Source organism: Octopus sinensis, linkage group LG28 (assembly GCF_006345805.1).
Source record: "Octopus sinensis linkage group LG28, ASM634580v1, whole genome shotgun sequence".
In the NCBI taxonomy this organism is placed as follows: domain Eukaryota; kingdom Metazoa; phylum Mollusca; class Cephalopoda; order Octopoda; family Octopodidae; genus Octopus; species Octopus sinensis.
The window spans coordinates 2,646,490-2,666,024 of NC_043024.1; the positions used below are offsets into that span (position 1 = coordinate 2,646,490).

The window sequence follows — 19,535 nt, forward strand, 5'->3', positions numbered from 1 at the left end:
TGTATGTGTGTGTTTGTGTGTCTGTGTTTATCCCCCTAGCATTGCTTGACAACCGATGCTGGTGTGTTTACGTCCCCGTCACTTAGCGGTTCGGCAAAAAGAAACCGATAGAATAAGTACTGGGCTTACAAAGAATAAGTCCCGGGGTCGATTTGCTCGACTAAAGGTGGTGCTCCAGCATGGCCGCAGTCAAATGACTGAAACAAGTAAAAGAGTATATATATATATATATATATGTGGCTGTGTGGTAAGTAGCTTGCCTACCAACCACATGGTTCTAGGTTCAGTCCCACTGCGTGGCATCTTGGGCAAGTGTCTTCTGCTATAGCCTTGTGAGTGGATTTGGTAGACGGAAACTGAAAGAAGCCTGTCGTATATATGTATATATATGTATGTATGTATGTGTATGTATATGTTTGTTTGTCCATCTAGCATTGCTTGACAACCGATGCTGGTGTGTTTATAAATAATAATAATAATAATAATAATGAAATTATTGTATACAGTGCTCAGGTGCACCACAACTTGTCAGAAAGTGCATATAAAGTACATGCAGTAGTGTAGAAATGTCTGGGTGTATGGAGGGGAGAAAATCAAGTGTAGTGTTGGCGAATCTCAGGAAGCATGGAAGTCTTGAAGGAAGCAGTGCTCCGACAACTAACAACCGATGTCGGCAGTTTGTTCCACGCTTCAGCAACTCTCAGCGTGAAAAAATGTTTCCTGAAGTCATGGGAGCTGTGCTGTTTTCTTACTTTGTAAATATGTCCACGGGTGTTAGATGGGTGGAGTTTGAAGAGGTGCTCAGAGTTATTGTTTGTGCGATGGTTGATAATTTTATGGGTGTCTGCCAAGTCAGCTGCCAGACGTCGGAGTTTCAATGTGTCCATGCCCAGGGAGGTAAGGCGTTCAGGATATGGCAAATGCCTGATGGAGGGTATTCTTTTGGTTGCACGTCGCTGAACAGCTTCCAGATGATTGATGTCCTGGGCAAGATAGGGGCTCCAGACCGGCGATGCAAACTCCAGGTGAGGTCTTACCATAGCTATATGCAGCCGCAGATAGATAGCCGGAGAGCGGCTCACAAAGGATTTGGTGAGTGATGCCAAGACACCCTCAGCCTTCTTGACAATTTTAGCGATGTGTTTTGTCCAACGCAAATCGCTGTCGACAATAACACCCAGGTCACGTTCACTTGAAGACCTTTTGAGACTAGTGTTGTGGAGGGAGTAGGTGGACGCTGGGTTTCTCCTCCCAAAATGCATGGTGGTACATTTGTCCACAGCCAGCTTGAGTTGCCAGTCCATGATCCACTGCTGCATTGTGTCCAGGTCTGCTTGCAATAGAGATCCATAGTGTATAGGATTTGACCTCTTTATTTCGAGGTACAGCTTGATGTCATCTGCATATTTCAGCACTGTGGCATTCTTTAAGTTGGCATCTATGTCATTAACATATGCAACAAATAAAAGGGGGCCAAGAACAGATCCCTGCGGCACACCAGATGTCATCTCATAGGGCGAAGAGTGCTGTCCTAGAACTGTGACAACCTCTTTTCGGCCGAAAATAAAGGACTTTAACCAGTTATAGAGTTCGTCTGTCCCCGTTACTTAGCGGTTCGGCAAAAAGAGACCGATAGAATAAGTACTGGGCTTACAAACAATAAGCCCCGGGGTCAATTTGCTCGTCTAAAGGTGGTGCTCCAGCATGGCCGCAGTCAACTGACTGAAACAAGTAAAAGAGTAAAGAGAGTATATATATACAGAGGTTGGACAAAATAATGGAAACACCTTAAAATTTCAAACAGATTTATTTTAATATGGGGTAAGACCGCCTTTGGCAGTAATTACAGCTTGAATTCTACGAGGTATGGACTCGTACAAAGTTTTAATTGTTTCCAAAGGAATTTTTGTCAATTCTTCAGCTAAAACAGTCTCTAGTTCTTGTATTGATGATGGTGGAGGATATTGACTCCTTACTTGTTTTTCTAAAATGCATCAATGTTCAATAATATTGAGATCTGGGGACTGTGGTGGCCAGATAAGATGTTCAACTTCACTAGAATGTTCCTCGTGCCATTCAGTAACGACTTTAGCTGTGTGAATTGGTGCGTTATCATCCTGAAACATTACGTTTCCCTCCGGAAACAGTTCCACAACCATAGGATGAATTTGATCCGATAAAATGCTTAAATAGTCTTGACTATTAATTCTGCCATGAAGGGAAAGCATTGGGCAGCACAAGAGTATAACAGGGGTCGCCACCACTCCCTGCCGGAGCCTCGTGGAGTTTCAGGAGTTTTCGCTCAATAAACACAACGCACAACGCCCGGTCTGGGAATCGAAACCGCGATCCTCCGACCGCGAGTCCGCTGCCCTAACCACTACGCCATACAGCCTCCACTGCTGCTGTTGTTTTGTATGTTGTTGTCACAAGTACTGCTGCTGCTGTGTGTTTTCCAGTCAAACTTAAATACCGTCAACTCAACATTATAACCACCCCGTTTATATACACACTACGACCAGATATTTCCATTTATAACAACCATGGTTCTAAACGTTGACTACAACTACCTGGGGTCCAGTGGCATGAAAGTCTCCAATATATGCTTTGGCGCCCTAACTTTTGGCGCTACTGTAAGTAAACCCCGTTTTTACACCTTTATTCATTCATCAACTCCTATCCTCATGCTTTCCGAAATCCGTCGAAACTACACCTGATTATATATGCACTTTAGATGAGTTGTAGTGCACCTGAGCACTGTACACAATGTTTATTATTATTATTATATCCTAACATATTCTAAGCATCCCTGATAATAACGATTATAGTAACTTATCGAACTTGGTAAGAAAACCACTAATTTACTATGACGATGGCCTTTACATGGTTACTACTTTCTTTTCGACACCCCCGTAGCAATGTGAATGTACAGCCCGAAGTTTTAGTGTCATTTTACAATACATTCCTTTTGTTTGGGGCATACCTTCAACAGGTATTCATACACGAACATGCATTTTAGGTGTGACCCAAACAATAGGGAAATATGTACAAGAGTTTATATACATATTAAGAGGGAGACACAAAATTCGTTTGTTATAATACTTTAAACAGGTTATTGTACGTCACGCACGGGGGAATATTAAGATCAACACCAGGTATGTTTGAGTTATTAGCGTAAACATGTTTTTATACCTGAAAATAAAAATAAAAACAAGATGTACAATCAGAGGTAGATGTAAAGTCTCTCTGAGTTATCCCTGAGCCGTTTTCAAATATAAGACACCCCCTCAACCCTCCCCCCCAAAAAACAAAGTATATCATAACCTACCTACCTACATACCTGTCTACCTATTTGCCTACTTACCTACCTATTTGCCTACATATCTCTCTACTCACCTACCTATCTCTCTACTTAACTACCTACCTCTCTACTTACCTACCTATCTCTCTACTTACCTACCTATCTCTCTATTTACCTACCTGTATCTCTATTTACCTACCTGTATCCCTACTTACCTACCTATTTCTCTACTTACCTACCTATCTCTCTACTTACCTACCTACCTACTTATCTCTCTACTTACCTACGTGTCTCTCTACTTACCTACCTATCTCTCTACTTACCTACCTATTTACCTACTTACCTTACCTGTCTATAATTGAGCCCCGCTCCAACTTCGTTTCTTCGCATCTTTAATAAAAATGATTATTTCTTTTTAATGAAATTTCCTACAAATTCCGTTCAGACGGTGTAGATTCCAACTATGTCAATTTAATGTGGGGAAAAGAAAAGGCGGGAAAAAATTAGTGCGTGGATTTCAGACACCTTGACACGTTTTTATTAAGATTACAATTATGTTGGAGAAAAAAAAATTGGAACCCTGCTTTACGCACAGCATAATAATCCCTCATAACTTATTTTTGGGGGGAATTTTCAGAAACTTTAGCGAATTTGTATTTCACACACGGGAATTCGTACGAGTATGCAAAGACCAAAACAAAAGGATTTTTCTGCGTGATTTAAGGGGGGTGTTTAGCTGTTATTTTTAGCACATCTCACGACCACCTCATACCGTCCTCGTTTGTTTGTCGCTTTAACGTATTGAGGTTTTTAAATTATCTTTCTCCCGATAAACACATCTAAGGGTCAATGGCTGGGATTTAAGCCAACAATTCGGACCAGTCGTATTTTAAACTTTAATTTAAAAACAAAAATTCGAAAAGTTGAATATTTTAAAATTACGATACTCTTTACTCTTTTACTCTTTTACTTGTTTCAGTCATTTGACTGCGGCCATGCTGGAGCACCGCCTTTTTAGTCGAGCAAATCGACCCCGGGACTTATTCTTTTGTAAGCCCAGTACTTATTCTATCGGTCTATTTTGCCGAACCGCTAAGTTACGGAGACGTAAACGCACCAGCATCGGTTGTCAAGCAATGCTAGGGGGACAGACACAGACACACAAACACACACACACACATACATATATATACATATATACAATGGGTTTCTTTCAGTTTCCGTCTACCAAATCCACTCATAAGGCTTTGGTCGGCCCGAGGCTATAGTAGAAGACACTTGCCCAAAGTGCCACGCAGTGGGATTGAACTCGGAACCATGTAGTTGGTTAGCAAGCTACTTACCACACAGCCACTCCTACGCCTGCCATTAAGAAAATATATATATATTTTTTACATTTATTTCATCTCCGCCACCCTACAACACTTCTTACCCATTTTCGTTTCCCTTGCCATGGGGTAAGGGACTTCGAAGGATAGTCATTCCAAAATTCATCAAAAAAGGAAAGAAATTGATACAAGGGTGTTTTGTGTTTGTAAAAATCTCAGCATCCCCCCCCCCCAATTCATTTTTCTTTTTAATTATAAATATTTTCCTTTCAAATAACGAAGCAGTTAGGTTTCTTGTAGTCCTCGCTGTCCCATTCAGGTGAAGTGGAGAGGCTAAGGGGCGAAACGCTACTGACCCTGAGATACCGGCTGATGATAACACAAAGATTTCTAACACTGCGATGGATTTAAGAGCTTGCAAAATCTCTTAGTAGCTTCTGCAGTTTCTATGTGGGACAAAGCGCTTCTGATGATTAATTCACCTACCCCACAGACACACACATTCTTTTTAGCTAGGGGTATATGAAGTATAATATCTCACCCCTAACCTTAAGCTTTATTCACCCTTCTCAGGAAAAAAATATTGCATTGCCTGGTCCAGGAGCCTGCGATATCACGAGCGTGGGTAGTACACAACCCCAATCTCTAGGCCTCCACCCATATGTTATACTACTCGTACACACAGTATTATGTGACATAGGACACACACACACACATGCGCGCAGTATTTGATGGCATAGGACATGCCAGGCATATTAGACACAGCCCTTATTAAATAGCGAAACTAGGATGTATGGTTATATAGTAGCCTCAGTGTCACCTTGATAAAAGCTTCCCATGGGGCTGACCGCTCAGCCAGCCAGCTACTCTGCTTCCCCAATTTCAGCAGTGCTTAGCCTAAAATACGTTATCTTTAAACAAACCTATCATCACATTAAACTACTTAACAATACAAAAGCACTTCAGCTGTAACAGAAAACCTTATTGTTTGTACAGTCAATTGAAAAGCTGAACTTTACTTTCATTTAACATAAACATGTATGTCTTTTAGGACAGAGTTCAAGATTTTGCTGGAAAATTCCTAAATTAACATAAACATTTATCATCATCATCACTTAGCGTCCGCTTTCCATGCTAGCATGGGTTGGACGGTTCAGCTGGGGTCTGGAAAGCCAGAAGGCTGCACCAGGCCCAGTCTGATCTGGCAATGTTTCTACAGCTGGATGCCCTTCCTAACGCCAACCACTCCGTGAGTGTAGTGGGTGCTTTTTACGTGCCACCAGCACAGGTGCCAGACGAGGCTGGTAAACAGCCAGGATCGGATGGTGCTTTTTACGTGCCACCGGCACGGGGGCCAGATGAGGCTGGCAACGGCCATGATCGGATGGTGCTTTTTACATGTCACCAGCACGGGGGCCAGATGAGGCTGGCAACGGCCATGATCGGATGGTGCTTTTTACATGTCACCAGCACGGGGGCCAGATGAGGCTGGCAACGGCCTGAGGCTATGAAAGAAAATTACTGGAGAACATTCTAATTCTTCCAAATCTTTAAAACTGTATTGAAACCATTTGTGGGGATTTTTTTTTCACTTTTTTAATCACATACACATCTGAGCTTAACGAGAATAAAATATAACGAAGGCATAGGAGTGGCTGTGTGGTAAGTAGCTTGCTTATGAACCACGTGGTTCCAGGTTCAGTCCCACTGCGTGGCATCTTGGGCAAGTGTATTCTACTATAGCTTTGGGCCGACCAAAGCCTTGTGAGTGGATTTGGTAGATGGAAACTGAAAGAAGCCCATCGTATATATATACATAGGTGCAGGAGTGGCTGTGTGGTAAGTCGCTTGCTTACCCACCACATGGTTTCGGGTTCAGTCCCACTGTGTGGCACCTTGGGCAAATGTCTTCTACTATAACTTCGGGCTGACCAAAGCCTTGTGAGTGGATTTGGTAGATGGAAACTGAAAGAAGCCCATCATATATAGGTATATATATATACCAATAATAACAAAGGGTAAAACTAATTAATTAAGAAGTAATCAATAATTTCACCAAGCAGAATTCGGCATGAAAGAAGGACCATTTCATGGTAAACTTAAGTAATACTTAATAATTAGGGTTCAGCGAAGATTTGCTTTACCACAGACTGAAGTTTAGAAATAGCAGCCAAAATCCCTTAGCTATTTCTTCTACTTTAAAAAGGGACTCCCAGAAAAACCAAAATACTTGTAAACATATATATATATATATATATATTATATGTAGAAAAATACAAACTGGGACAAGAACGTAAAACATTTAGAAGACAATACAAAAAACACGGACGGGACATTTGAAGCCTTTAATCTTCAGTCAAGAACCGGATCATCCTCGCAATTTCGGCTGATTAATCTTGAGATCGCTCCGATCTGGCCAGCCCCAAGGAAAAACTAAGCTACGAGCATTAGATTTCTTGGAAGAAGGATCAAATGTATACGAAACAGGGACAGAAAAACGGACGATGCCACATGAATATAAATACAAAAAACAATAATGGTAATAACAGGACAAAAACAGCAGGTGTCTTACGACTATGAACAGTAGACAGTACAACTTAGTTTAGCTGGCGTATTTGGAAAAAAATGCCTTTTTCGGCAGACGAAGACAACGATGTTCTCATGGCGCTGGTTAGAAGCCGAAAGGCTGGTTTATATATATCCTGTTAAACCTGCCAACACATGCCAGCATTGAAAACCAATGTTAAATGAAGATAATTACACAAACGAGAGCCAGAATGATTAACTAAAAATTCAAACCTGAGCATCTATTATAATTTCTAAAGTGTCAATGTTCCAAATATTTGTATTTAATCCCATGCTCAAAATATTTTGTTTGAATTGTATCTTTTCAGTGCAAAATATGGAATTGTATAAAGTAATTAGCAAAGACAATTAATTCACTGAATATTGTTGCATTCCAATCCTTTATTTTTTTTTTGTATAGACAACAAAACAGTAATTCTTGTGAATCTGAAGAATGGTTTGGTGCCAGAGATATATCGGATAAAACAACCCTATTTCAAAACCATTTCTATTCATCCCATTGCTGCCAAGGAGTTTTTGGTGGAGATGAAGCCATGTGGTTAGAAGTTTGCTTCCAAACCACGATTTCTGGTTCAGTCCCACTGCACAGCACCTTGAGCAAGTATCTTTTACTTTGGCCCATGGCTGACCAAAACCTTCTGGATTTGGTAGGCAGAAATGATTCTTTCGGAGAAAGTATATCAAAATTAAGTTTTTGTTCAGCAATTCTTTAATAATTTTTCAGCAGAATATGGTGGGTGTGTTAGAACTTCTTAATCAAACTCTTGAATAGAATTGGACAGAGGAGAATTTATCTGGCAATCTAGTCTTTTATTTAATACCCACACTGTGTCTATGTATGTGTGTGTATATACACACGCATGCATGCACGCGTGCACAAGCATACCCCCAAAAATGCATAGACATTAGTAATTTAGCTGAAAAAATAATTGAAAACAAATTTCTTTACTGAAATTACTAAACAAATATTTTCAATTTTGATGCACTGTCTCTGAAATACAGCCAAGAGAAACTGAAAGAAGCTTGTCAAAAGGTAATAACCTGAAGGTGCTATATTAGAATATGGCAGGTGTGTTAGAATTTCCTAACCAAAAACTCTCGAATGTTCCGCACAGTGAGATTGAAACCGGGAACCATGTCATTGCCGAGTCAACTTCTTAACAACTTTATTCTTAATGTTTAGTTCTTTTTTCTTTATCAGTACTTGACAAAAATTAATGAACTGTTAATTAATTTTAAGGTCTAATTTTGCTAAATTGTATTTTTTTGTTGATAGGATGAAAAAAGTCATCGACCAGGTCAGTTGGATCCCACAGGTTCATATCAACTCCTTGACCGTTTTGCTGAATGTGGTGGCAACTTCATAGACACAGCAGATGTCTACACGAACCGTCAGTCAGAGACAATTGTTGGTAATTGGCTCAGCAGGTAGGAATATAGTTTTCTGTATAAAACGTTTCTGTATAAATCTAATTTGTGGAGGTGCATGGCTCAGTGGTTAGAGCGTCGAGCTTACGATCGTGAGGTTGTGAGTTTGAATCCCGGACCGAGCTGTGTGTTGTGTTCTTGAGCAAGACACTTTATTTCACATTGCTCCAGTTTACTCAGCTGTAGAAATGAGTTGCCACGTCACAGGTGCCAAGCTGTATCGGCCCCTTTTGCCTTTCCCTTGGATAACATCAGTGGTGTGAAGAGGAGAGGCTTGTGTGCCTAGGTGACTGTTGGTCTTCCATTATCAACCTTGCCCAGACTTGTGCCTGGGGGGGGGGTAACTTTCTAGGTGCAATCCCAGGGTCAGTCATGGCCGAAGGGGGTCTTTACCCTTTACCCTCTGTACATATGATGGCATGGAGAGGTGAGGCTGATATGTATGGGCAACTGCTGGTCTTCCATAAACAACCTTGCCTGGACTTGTGCCTCAGAGGGGAACATTCTAGGTGCAATCCCACGGTCAGTTATGACCGAAGGGGGTCTTTACCCTATGTACATAGGATGGTGTTGAGAGGAGAGGCTGGTATGCATGGGCAACTGCTGGTCTTCCATAAACAACCTTGCCCAGACTTGGTGCCTGGGAAGGTAACCTTCTAGGTGCAATCCCACGGTCAGTCATGACCGAAGGGGGTCTCAAGTCAATAAATCTAATTTAACAGAAGTCAATGTTTGGGGCTGTTTGTAATTAATAATACCGTCACTGGGATTACTAAAGTAAGGTAGCTCAACTGCAGATTGTTAAGGGACGACATAATTATCTGTGAACCTGATGTCAATTCAAACCAATAAAACGTTCCTATAGGCATAGGAGTGGCTGTGTGGTGAGTAACTTGCTTATCAATCACATGGTTCTGGGTTCAGTCCCACTGCATGACACCTTGGGCAAGTGTCTTCTACTATAGCCTCGGGCCGACCAAAGCCTTGACAATGGATTTGGTAGACGGAAACTGAAAGAAGCCCATCGTATATTCCATGGCGTGCATGGAGGCTACGGTTATGGTTCCCGCAACGAGGAGGGAACCAGGCTGCTGGAGTTCTGCGATGCGAATAGTCTTATGATTTGCAACACTAACTTCAGGAAACCGACAAGCCACCTGGTCACCTACCGATCGGGCCGGCATACTAGCCAAATCGACTACATCCTTGCCAGAAAAAGGGAAAGATGGCTGCTTATAAATGCCAAAACCTTCCCAGGTGAAGAATGCACCCCACAACATAGACTGGTAGTTAGTGACTTTAGGATCAGGACAAAGAGGGCGACTAGAAGACGACCAACATGGAGAAGAAGGGTCTGGAAGCTTAAAGACCCTGCGAATGGACAGAGATTTAGAGATATGTTATTTGAAGCCTTAGACGAAATGGAAGGGAGTATAGCTACGCATGGGGTAGAAGACAACTGGACGCTTCTGAGGGACAACCTGCTGAAAGCCGCTGACCAGATCTGTGGCTGGTGCAAAGTCCCCTTAAGACCCAAAATAACGTGGTGGTGGAACAATATTGTTGACAGGGCTATTAGACAAAAGAAACAGGCTTGGAAGGCCTGGAAGAACGGTGGTAGCAGGGAAGTGTATCAGTCTGCCAGAAGGGAAGCCAGGAGACAGGTCTATCTAGCCAGAGGGGAGGCAGATAAGGAAAAATTTGCCAATGTCCTGCGTCGTGAGGATGAAAGACTTGAGGTATTTCGTGTTGCAAGACAGTGTGTGAGAGAGAATCGTGACGTGGTAGGAGAGAAATGTGTTCGCATGGAGGATGGTTCACTTGCGTTAAATGAGGATGCAAAGAGAGAAGCTTGGAGACGCCACTATGAAGGTTGCTGAATGAGGAAAATGAATGGGATAAAGAGAGTCTGCCGAATGTCGACCCAACAGAGGGACCAGCAATCCGAGTTAACAGTTCCTTAGTAGATAAGGCAATTAGAAGCATGAAAACAGGGAAAGCCCCAGGCCCATCAGGAATTACTGCAGAGATGCTCAAAATATCTGGTGGTGTCGGCTATAGCTTAGTCACCCGTATAGTTAACCAGGTGATACACGAGGGGGTCATACCCAATGACTGGTGTAGCAGCATAATAGTCAACTGCTACAAAGGTAAAGGCGACGCCCTAGAGACAAATAACTACAGGGGCATCAAGCTGCTGGATCAGGTAATGAAGGTTACGGAGAGGGTTGTAGCCCAACTAATTAGAGAGAGAGTTACCTTAGATGATATGCAGTTTGGGTTCGTGCCAGGGAAAAGTACTACTGATGCTATATTCCTGGTAAGACAGCTGCAGGAGAAATACCTAGCCAAAGATAAGCCCTTGTACCTGGCTTTTGTTGACTTGGAGAAAGCCTTTGACAGGGTCCCCCGGTCCCTTATCTGGTGGTCAATGAGGAAACTAGGGATAGAAGAATGGTTGGTGAGAGCTGTGCAAGCCATGTACAGAGACGCTGCTAGTAAGGTGAGGGTTGGCAACGAGTACAGTGAAGAATTCCGGGTAGAGGTTGGGGTCCACCAAGGTTCAGTCCTCAGTCCCCTCCTATTTATCATAGTCCTCCAGGCAATAACGGAGGAATTCAAGACAGGTTGCCCCTGGGAGCTCCTCTATGCTGATGACCTTGCTCTAATTGCTGAGTCACTATCAGAACTGGAGGAGAAGTTTCAGGTGTGGAAACAAGGATTAGAATCGAAGGGCCTTAGAATCAACCTAGCCAAAACCAAAGTTCTAATAAGTAGGAAGGTAGATCAATCACAAACGCCTTCAGGTAGATGGCCCTGCTCGATCTGTAAAAAAGGTGTAGGTAGAAACTCTATAAGATGCACCAAGTGTAAGCTATGGACACATAAGAGGTGCAGCAATGTCAAAGGAAGGCTAACTAGGAAAATAGTTTTTGTCTGTGGCAAATGCTCAGGAGCAATAAACACTGGAAATATGCAGAGACCAACTTCTGCCACGTTCCAGGGAGACAAACTAGAAGTAGTTGATAGCTTCCGCTACCTAGGAGACCAAGTCAGTAGCGGGGGTGGGTGTGCTGAAAGTGTAACTGCTAGAGTAAGAATAGCCTGGGCAAAGTTTAGAGAGCTCTTACCCCTGCTGGTGACAAAAGGCCTCTCGCTCAGAGTAAAAGGCAGACTGTATGATGCATGTGTACGTACAGCCATGCTACATGGTAGTGAAACATGGGCCGTGACTGCTGAGGATATGCGTAAGCTCGCAAGAAATGAAGCCAGTATGCTCCGATGGATGTGTAATGTCAGTGTTCATAATCGTCAGAGTGTAAGTTCCTTGAGAGAAAAGTTGAACCTAAGAAGCGTCAGTTGTGGCGTGCAAGAGAGACGGCTGCGCTGGTATGGTCATGTGACAAGAAAGGCTGAAGATAGTTGTGTGCAAAAGTGCTACACCCTAGCAGTGGAGGGAACCTGTGGAAGAGGTAGACCCAGGAAAACCTGGGACGAGGTGGTGAAGCACGACCTTCGAACTTTAGGTCTCACTAAGGAAATGTCTAGAGACCGAGACCTATGGAAGTATGCTGTGCATGAGAAGACCCGGCAAGATTAGTCAGGCCATAACCCGTGCCCCGACCGGGGACGTAGTCAGTCCTGTGCATACCTTCCTTCTTGTGACACTTATGAAGACCTGTTGAGGCAAGTGAAAATCAAATCAAATCAAAACAAATCAAAATAGATGAACATCAGTGGAATTGTATTCTTTGTGGTACCAGTGCCGGTGGCACACAAGAAAACCACCCAAACGTGGCCGTAACCAGTACCGCATCGACTGGCCTCCGTGCTGTGGGCACAACACACACCATCCGATCGTGGCCGTTCGCCAGCCTCATCTGGCACCTGTGCCGGTGGCACATAAAGACACCATCCGAAGACCCGGCGACGTAGTCAGTCCACCTGTGCATACCTTCCCTCTTATGACACTTGTGAAGACCTGTTGAGGCAAGTGTGTGACACTTGTGAAGACCTGTTGAGGCAGAGGCAAGTGTGTGACACTTGTGGAGACCTGTTGAGGCAAGTGTGTGACCCTTGTGAAGACCTGTTGAGGCAAGTGAAAATCAAACCAAATCAAAATAGATGAATATCAATGGAATTTGTATCTTTGTGGTTCCAGTACCGGTGGCACACAAGAAAACCATCCGAACGTGGCCGTCGACTGGCCTCCATGCTGTGGGCACAACAAACACCATCTGATCGTGGCCGTTCGCCAGCCTCACCTGGCACCTGTGTCGGTGGCACATAAAAACACCATCCAAAGACCCGGCGACGTAGTCAGTCCACCTGTGCATACCTTCCCTCTTATGACACTTGTGAAGACCTGTTGAGGCAGAGGCAAGTGTGTGACACTTTGTGAAGACCTGTTGAGGCAGAGGCAAGTGTGTGACACTTGTGAAGACCTGTTGAGGCAAGTGTGTGACACTTGTGGAGACCTGTTGAGGCAAGTGTGTGACACGCGTGACACTTGTGAAGACCTGTTGAGGCAAGTGAAATCAAACCAAATCAAAATAGATGAACATCAATGGAATTTGTATCTTTGTGGTTCCAGTACCGGTGGCACACAAGAAAACCATCCGATCGTGGCCGTTCGCCAGCCACATCTGGCACCTGTGTCGGTGGCACATAAAGACACCATCCGAAGACCCGGCGACGTAGACAGTCCACCTATGCATACCTTCCTTCTTGTGACACTTGTGAAGACCTGTTGAGGCAAGTGAAATCAAATCAAATCAAATCAAATCAAAACAAATCAAAATAGATGAACATAAATGGAATTTGTATCTTTGTGGTACCAGTGCCGGTGGCACACAAGAAAATCATCCGCACGTGGCCGTAGCCAGTACCGCATAGACTGGCCTCCGTGCTTTGGGGACGTAACAAACACCATCTGATCGTGGCCGTCCGCCAGCCTCATCTGGCACCTGTGTCGGTGGCACATAAAAACACCATCCGAGCGTGGCCGTCTGCCAGCCTCGTCTGGCACCTGTGTCGGTGGCACATAAAAACACCATCCGAGCGTGGCCGTTCGCCAGCCTCGTCTGGCACCTGTGTCGGTGGCACATAAAATCACCCACTACACTCTCGGAGTGGTTGGCGTTAGGAAGGGCATCCAGCTGTAGAAACACTGCCAGATCTGACTGGCCTGGTGCAGCCTTCGGGCTCCCCAGACCCCAGTTGAACCGTCCAACCCATGCTAGCATGGAAAACGGACGCTAAATGATGATGATGATGATGATGAACTGTCCAACCCATGCTAGCATGGAAAACGGACGCTAAACGATGATGATGATGATGATATATATATATGTGTGTGTGTGTGTCTGTGTTTGTCCCCCCCAACATCGCTTGACAACCGATGCTGGTGTGTTTACATCCCTGTAACTTAGCGGTTCGGCAAAAGGAGACTGATAGAATAAGTACTAGGCTTACAAAGAATAAGTCCTGGGGTCGATTTGCTTGACTAAAGATGGTGCTCCAGCATGACCACAGTCAAATGACTGAAACCAGTAAAAGGGTAAAAAGATATATAAATCATAATTTGACAGAAGGAAGTGTTTGGTGTTGTTTGTAATTGATAATACTGTAATTAGGATTACAGCTTATCAGTTGATAGTTAAGCCAACATCCTCATTTAATGTCTGTTTCCCATGCTGGCATTGGTTGGACGGTTTAGCAGGAGCAGGCAACCAGAAGATTATGCCAAGCTCTAATGTTCACTTTGGCATGGTTTCTATTGTTGAATGACTTTCCTAATACCAGCCACTTTACTGCATGTATGGGGTGCTTTTTTTTTTTTTTGCCATCCCACCAACACTATCTGGTGTGCCTGCCCCTGGTCCTGCTCAGTTTTTCTTCGAGTGAGCTTACTGCAGTCATTCTCTTTTGACGGCTGTAGCTCAAATGCAGCATGTATGCCATAAACATCCTCTTGCCACTAATGAGCGCAGGTTCGCTGCTCATAAGGAGCTGCTGGCTAGAAAGCATGCGGACTGAGGTCACCCTGCAGCTCATAAAATTATGGAACCCGAGGGAAGCGACATCAGCTCCATGCTAGTGGATGAGGGGTTAAAGTATGATTGAAGGGTGGGGGAAGGGCTGGGTCTTAAAGAGGAGCTGTATGGTTACTCCCATTCAGAAAAAAAAAAGGGGTCAAGAACAATCAGTTGGAGATGTTGAAGATGAGGTGTTCAGGTGGCCCCTTAAGGCCTAAGCTGAGTAGAAGTGGGTGGGTAAGGGTTTTGAAAGATTGTGCGGAGCAACATGTCTGTGTGTGTGTGTCTGTCTGTGCGTCTCTCTCTGTGGGTGTGTACACACGTTTATGTATTTTTGTTTTTAATTTTTCTTAGTAAAGAAAGGAGCAGGTATGTTATTGCCACTAAGGTCCGGGTCAACACCAACCCCAACGACCCGACCGACGTCAATGCTGTTGGGCTCAGTCGTAAACACATTGTGGCCGGCTTGGAGAAGAGTCTTGAGTGTCTGCAGACCAATTATGTGGACCTTTATCAGGTAAGTCCCCACTTACTATAATGCACACACATTCAAATTTTGTAGGGAGGAGTTAGAATAGCATAGAAAGGATAAAGTATCCGTAGTAGTTATTTAGTCCAGTTAGATCCGATCTTAGCTGGCCAGTGATAAAACACATTCCAAACAAGACCACCCTGTCTTGTTTTCAGGAATAGTCTACAAAATGGGCCGGAAAGTTCCTGGCTTTGGGATAAATGAAAATAGAGGAGGATCAGTTAATTATGATTTTATTCAACATATTCCCCGACTGGTCTCCGTGCCAGTGGCACATAAAAAGCACCATTTGATCGTGGCCATTTGCCAGCCTCGTCTGGCACCTGTGCCAGTGGCACGTAAAAAGCACCCACTACACTCATAGAGTGGTTGGCGTTAGGAAGGGCATCCAGCCGTAGAAACATTGCCAGATCAGACTGAGCCATGGTGCAGCCTCCTGGCTTCCCAGATCCTGGTCGAACCGTCCAACCCATGCCAGCATGGAAAGCGGACGCTAAACGATGATGATGATTCCCCTCTCAGATTCACACACTTATTACAGTGGTCCTTGAGTTTTTCTAAGCCCTGTATAAGAACTTGGAAAGACGGGTCTCCATCTAGGCCTTAGAGAAGAGTCTTGAGTGTTTGCAGACCAATTATGTGGACCTTTATCAGGTAAGTTTCCACTTGCTATAACATACACACAAACACACATTTTAGTGAAGAGTTAGAAAGGACAAAATATTTGTAATTATTTAATCCAGTAGGCCTATGTTCCAAACATGACCACCCTGTGTTGTTTTCAGGAATAGTGTATCTTGAACTACATTATGGAGAATTCCATCTGACCCCTGCAAGTATGAAAAAAGTGAACATACAAACGATGATGATGATGATGATGATGATGATGATGATGATGATGAAGCCATTCCAGTTCTTACTTCCAAAGACTCCTATTCTGTTTCCAAAAACCCCTGTTCCGTCTCCAGAGACCCCTGTTCCATCTCTAGAGACCCATGTTCCATCTCCAGAGACCCCTGTTCCTTCTCCAAAGACCCCTGTTCCATCTCCTGAGACCCCTGTTCCATCTCCTGAGACCCCTGTTCCATCTCCTGAGACCCCTGTTCCATCTCTAGAGACCCCTGTTCCATCTCCAGAGACCCCTGTTCCTTCTCCAAAGGCCTCTGTTCCATCTCCAAAGACCCCTGTTCCGTCTCCAAAGAACCCTGTTTCGTATCCAAAGAACCCTGTTTCATCTCCAAAGACCCCTGTTCCATCTCCAAAGACCCCTGTTTCGTCTCCAAAGACCCCTGTTCCGTCTCCAAAGACTCCTGTTCCATCTCCAAGGACTCCTATTTTATCTCCAAAGACTCATATTCTGTCTCCAAAGACTCCTGTTCCATCTCCAAAGACTCCTATTTTATCTCCAAAGACTCATATTCCGTCTCCAAAGACTCCTACTTTGTCCCCAAAACCCAACATACCATCTTCAGAGATGAGATCAACACCTAAAAAGCCATTCCAGTTCTTACCACATCTCTATTTATTTTTTTTCCCCCTTCGTAACCAGGCTCACTGCTGGGACAGTGGTACACCAATCAAGGAAACCCTTTTGACCTTCCACGATTTACAAAGAGCTGGCAAGATCCATCATATTGGTGTAAGCAATTTCTGTGGCTGGCAGCTACAGAAAACGGTGGACCTGGCCAACCACATCGGTATGTCATCAATTCTTACTCTTCAGGTAAGTTGAAGCAATATTTTAGAGGTTGTTTTTTTCCTAATTTTGTTTTATTTTTGTTCTTTTATTTCCTCAATGTTATAGTTACACATCCTGCAGTTAATGTAGAAAACACTTGTCTAAGGTGTGAACCAATTATGTGGCCATCTCTGTATTCATACATATATATATATATATATATATATATATATATATATATGTGGCTATGTGTGTATATATTTATGTATGCAGTGTGTGTAAAGGGTAAAGACCCTCTTTGGTCATGACTGACCGTGGGACTGCACCTAGAAAGTTCCCCTCCGGACACGGTTGTTTTATGGAAGACCAGCAGTCACCCATGCATGCCACCCTCCACTCTCCACACCACTGATGTTATCCAAGGGAAATGTAAAGGGACCGATACAGCTTGGCACCAGTGACATCGTATCTCTTAAACACACTAGCATCGGTCGTCAAGCGATGTTGGTGGGGACAAACACACACACACGCACACATATATATATGAGGGCTTCTTTCAGTTTCTGTCTACCAGATCCACTCTCAAGGCTTTGGTTGGCCTGAGGCCACAGCCAAAGACACTTGCCCAAGGTGCCACGCGGTGGGACTGAACCTGGAACCTTGTGGTTGATAAGCAAGCTACTTACCACACAGCCACTCCTGCGCCTACCTGATTTAAAATACAAAAATACTGGGGGTAGATTTATTTGACTAAAGCCCTTCAAGTCAGTGCCCCAGCATGGCCACAGTTCAATGACTGAAACAAGTAAAAGATAAGAAGAAATTGTTATATATATATATAAATAATGCTTATTTTTGTTTCCATAGCAACAATACAGTCTCATGGAGAGAAATGCTGAGTTTGAAGAATTCCAAGTGTGCCAAAATGACGGAATATCCATTTTACCATGGAGTCCCCTAAAAGGGTGAGCAACATCTGACCTTTTATTCTAGAATAATTTGTAATTCTTTGAAATATTTGTCATTGCTCCTGTTACTATGTCAACGTCAAGGGCTGACATTGTGTGGTGGTTTGACATGCTAGAAATAGTTCCTGAAAGCTGTTTCTTGTACCTTGGACAGACCACTTGAGCCTTACCAACTTCCTACACTTTGATCCTTGGATTTTACACACACACACACACTTATATATTGTGTGTGTGTGAGAGAGAGAGCTTTCATTTAATAAACTATATCTCTTTCCAGTGGTTTCCTCTCTGGTAAATTCAAAAGAACTGAAGCCCCTTCGGCAGAATCTAGGATCGGGTATACAGCTCTGGATGAGAAAAACCGGGTTCTTGAAACCCAACCTGGATGGTCCACTTTACAATCCAGAGACGACATTTGGCTCCTTCTTGACGCTATGAAAAAAATTGCACAAAATCACAGTAAGTTCAGGGGTTTTTATCTTTTCTAACAGTCGGCCCCTATTCCCTACAATAAAAACCTCCACAATTTTTATGCTTTTATTTGGTGGAAGAAGGGCCCATCCTCTTGTCTGTTAATTTTATTATTTGTTTATTTGGATTGACCACACACACACACACACGTGTGTGTGTGTGTGTGTGTATATACTCTCTTTTACTTGTTTCAGTCATTTGACTGTGGCCATGCTGGAGCACCGCCTTCAGTCGAGCAAATCTATCCCAGGACTTATTCTTTGTAAGCCTAGTACTTACTCTGTCAGTCTCTTTTGCTGAACCGGTAAGTTACGGGGACGTAAGCACACCAGCATCAGTTGTCAAGTGATGTTGGGGGATCAAACACATACACAAACAAACATACACACACACACACACACACACACACACATATAAATATATATATATATATATATAAAAAAGGAAATGAAGAAAATGCTGACAAAATAATTTAAGTAATTTAATTAGGTGAAAGTTCTTTTTACCGGTAAAAAACATTCACCTAATTAAATTACTTAAATTACTTAAATTATTTTGTCAGCATTTTCTTCATTTCCTTTTTTATATATCACAACTCGTGTTCCACATCTCCTTTTTTAAATATATATATATATATATATATATATATATATACATATATACAATGGGCTTCTTTCAGTTTTTGGCTACCAAATCCACTCACAAGGCTTTGGTCGGCCCGAGGCCATAGCAGAAGACACTTGCCCAAGGTGCCACGCAGTGGGACTGAACCCAGAACCATATGGTTCGTAAGCAAGCTACTTACCACACAGCCACTCCTACGCCTATACATATATGTATATTTTAAGCAAAATTTAAATTCTAAGTGAATTTAGAAGCTTTGTATATTCTTAAACACCTGGAATGGTTCATCCATTGTAAAGCTATTTCAACACAAAACCTCGGATCCAAATTATTTTCTAGACAAGGTATAACCCCTAAAAAAAATTTTTTTTTTTTTGTTTTTGCTAGATAAAAGTGTGGCGCAAGTTGCCATTCGGTGGCTCCTTCAGAGAAAGATGGTGGCATCAGTTATCATCGGTGCTAAAACTATGTACCAGCTTGATGACAATCTTGGGGCTTCCAGTGGCTGGGAACTGACATGTGAAGAGGTAGGGCTTTCTTAAAAATCCTTTTTATTCTTGTCTTGTTTTGTTAATGTCTGT

The 19,535-nt window shown here is 43.1% G+C and overlaps 1 protein-coding gene across 1 annotated transcript in view; it reads left to right on the forward strand.

The window, feature by feature from the left end:
• The first annotated feature begins 2,344 nt into the window (after nucleotides 1–2,344).
• LOC115225753 (1-deoxyxylulose-5-phosphate synthase YajO-like) overlaps nucleotides 2,345–19,535 on the forward strand; it is a 21,828-nt gene continuing 4,637 nt past the window's right edge. The window contains exons 1-7 of the mRNA XM_029796697.2: nucleotides 2,345–2,633; nucleotides 8,492–8,643; nucleotides 15,036–15,198; nucleotides 16,763–16,936; nucleotides 17,759–17,856; nucleotides 18,137–18,318; nucleotides 19,342–19,481. Coding sequence (XP_029652557.1) covers nucleotides 2,544–2,633; nucleotides 8,492–8,643; nucleotides 15,036–15,198; nucleotides 16,763–16,936; nucleotides 17,759–17,856; nucleotides 18,137–18,318; nucleotides 19,342–19,481 — 999 coding nt within the window. The 5' untranslated portion in view covers nucleotides 2,345–2,543. The remainder of the gene's footprint in view (nucleotides 2,634–8,491; nucleotides 8,644–15,035; nucleotides 15,199–16,762; nucleotides 16,937–17,758; nucleotides 17,857–18,136; nucleotides 18,319–19,341; nucleotides 19,482–19,535) is intronic.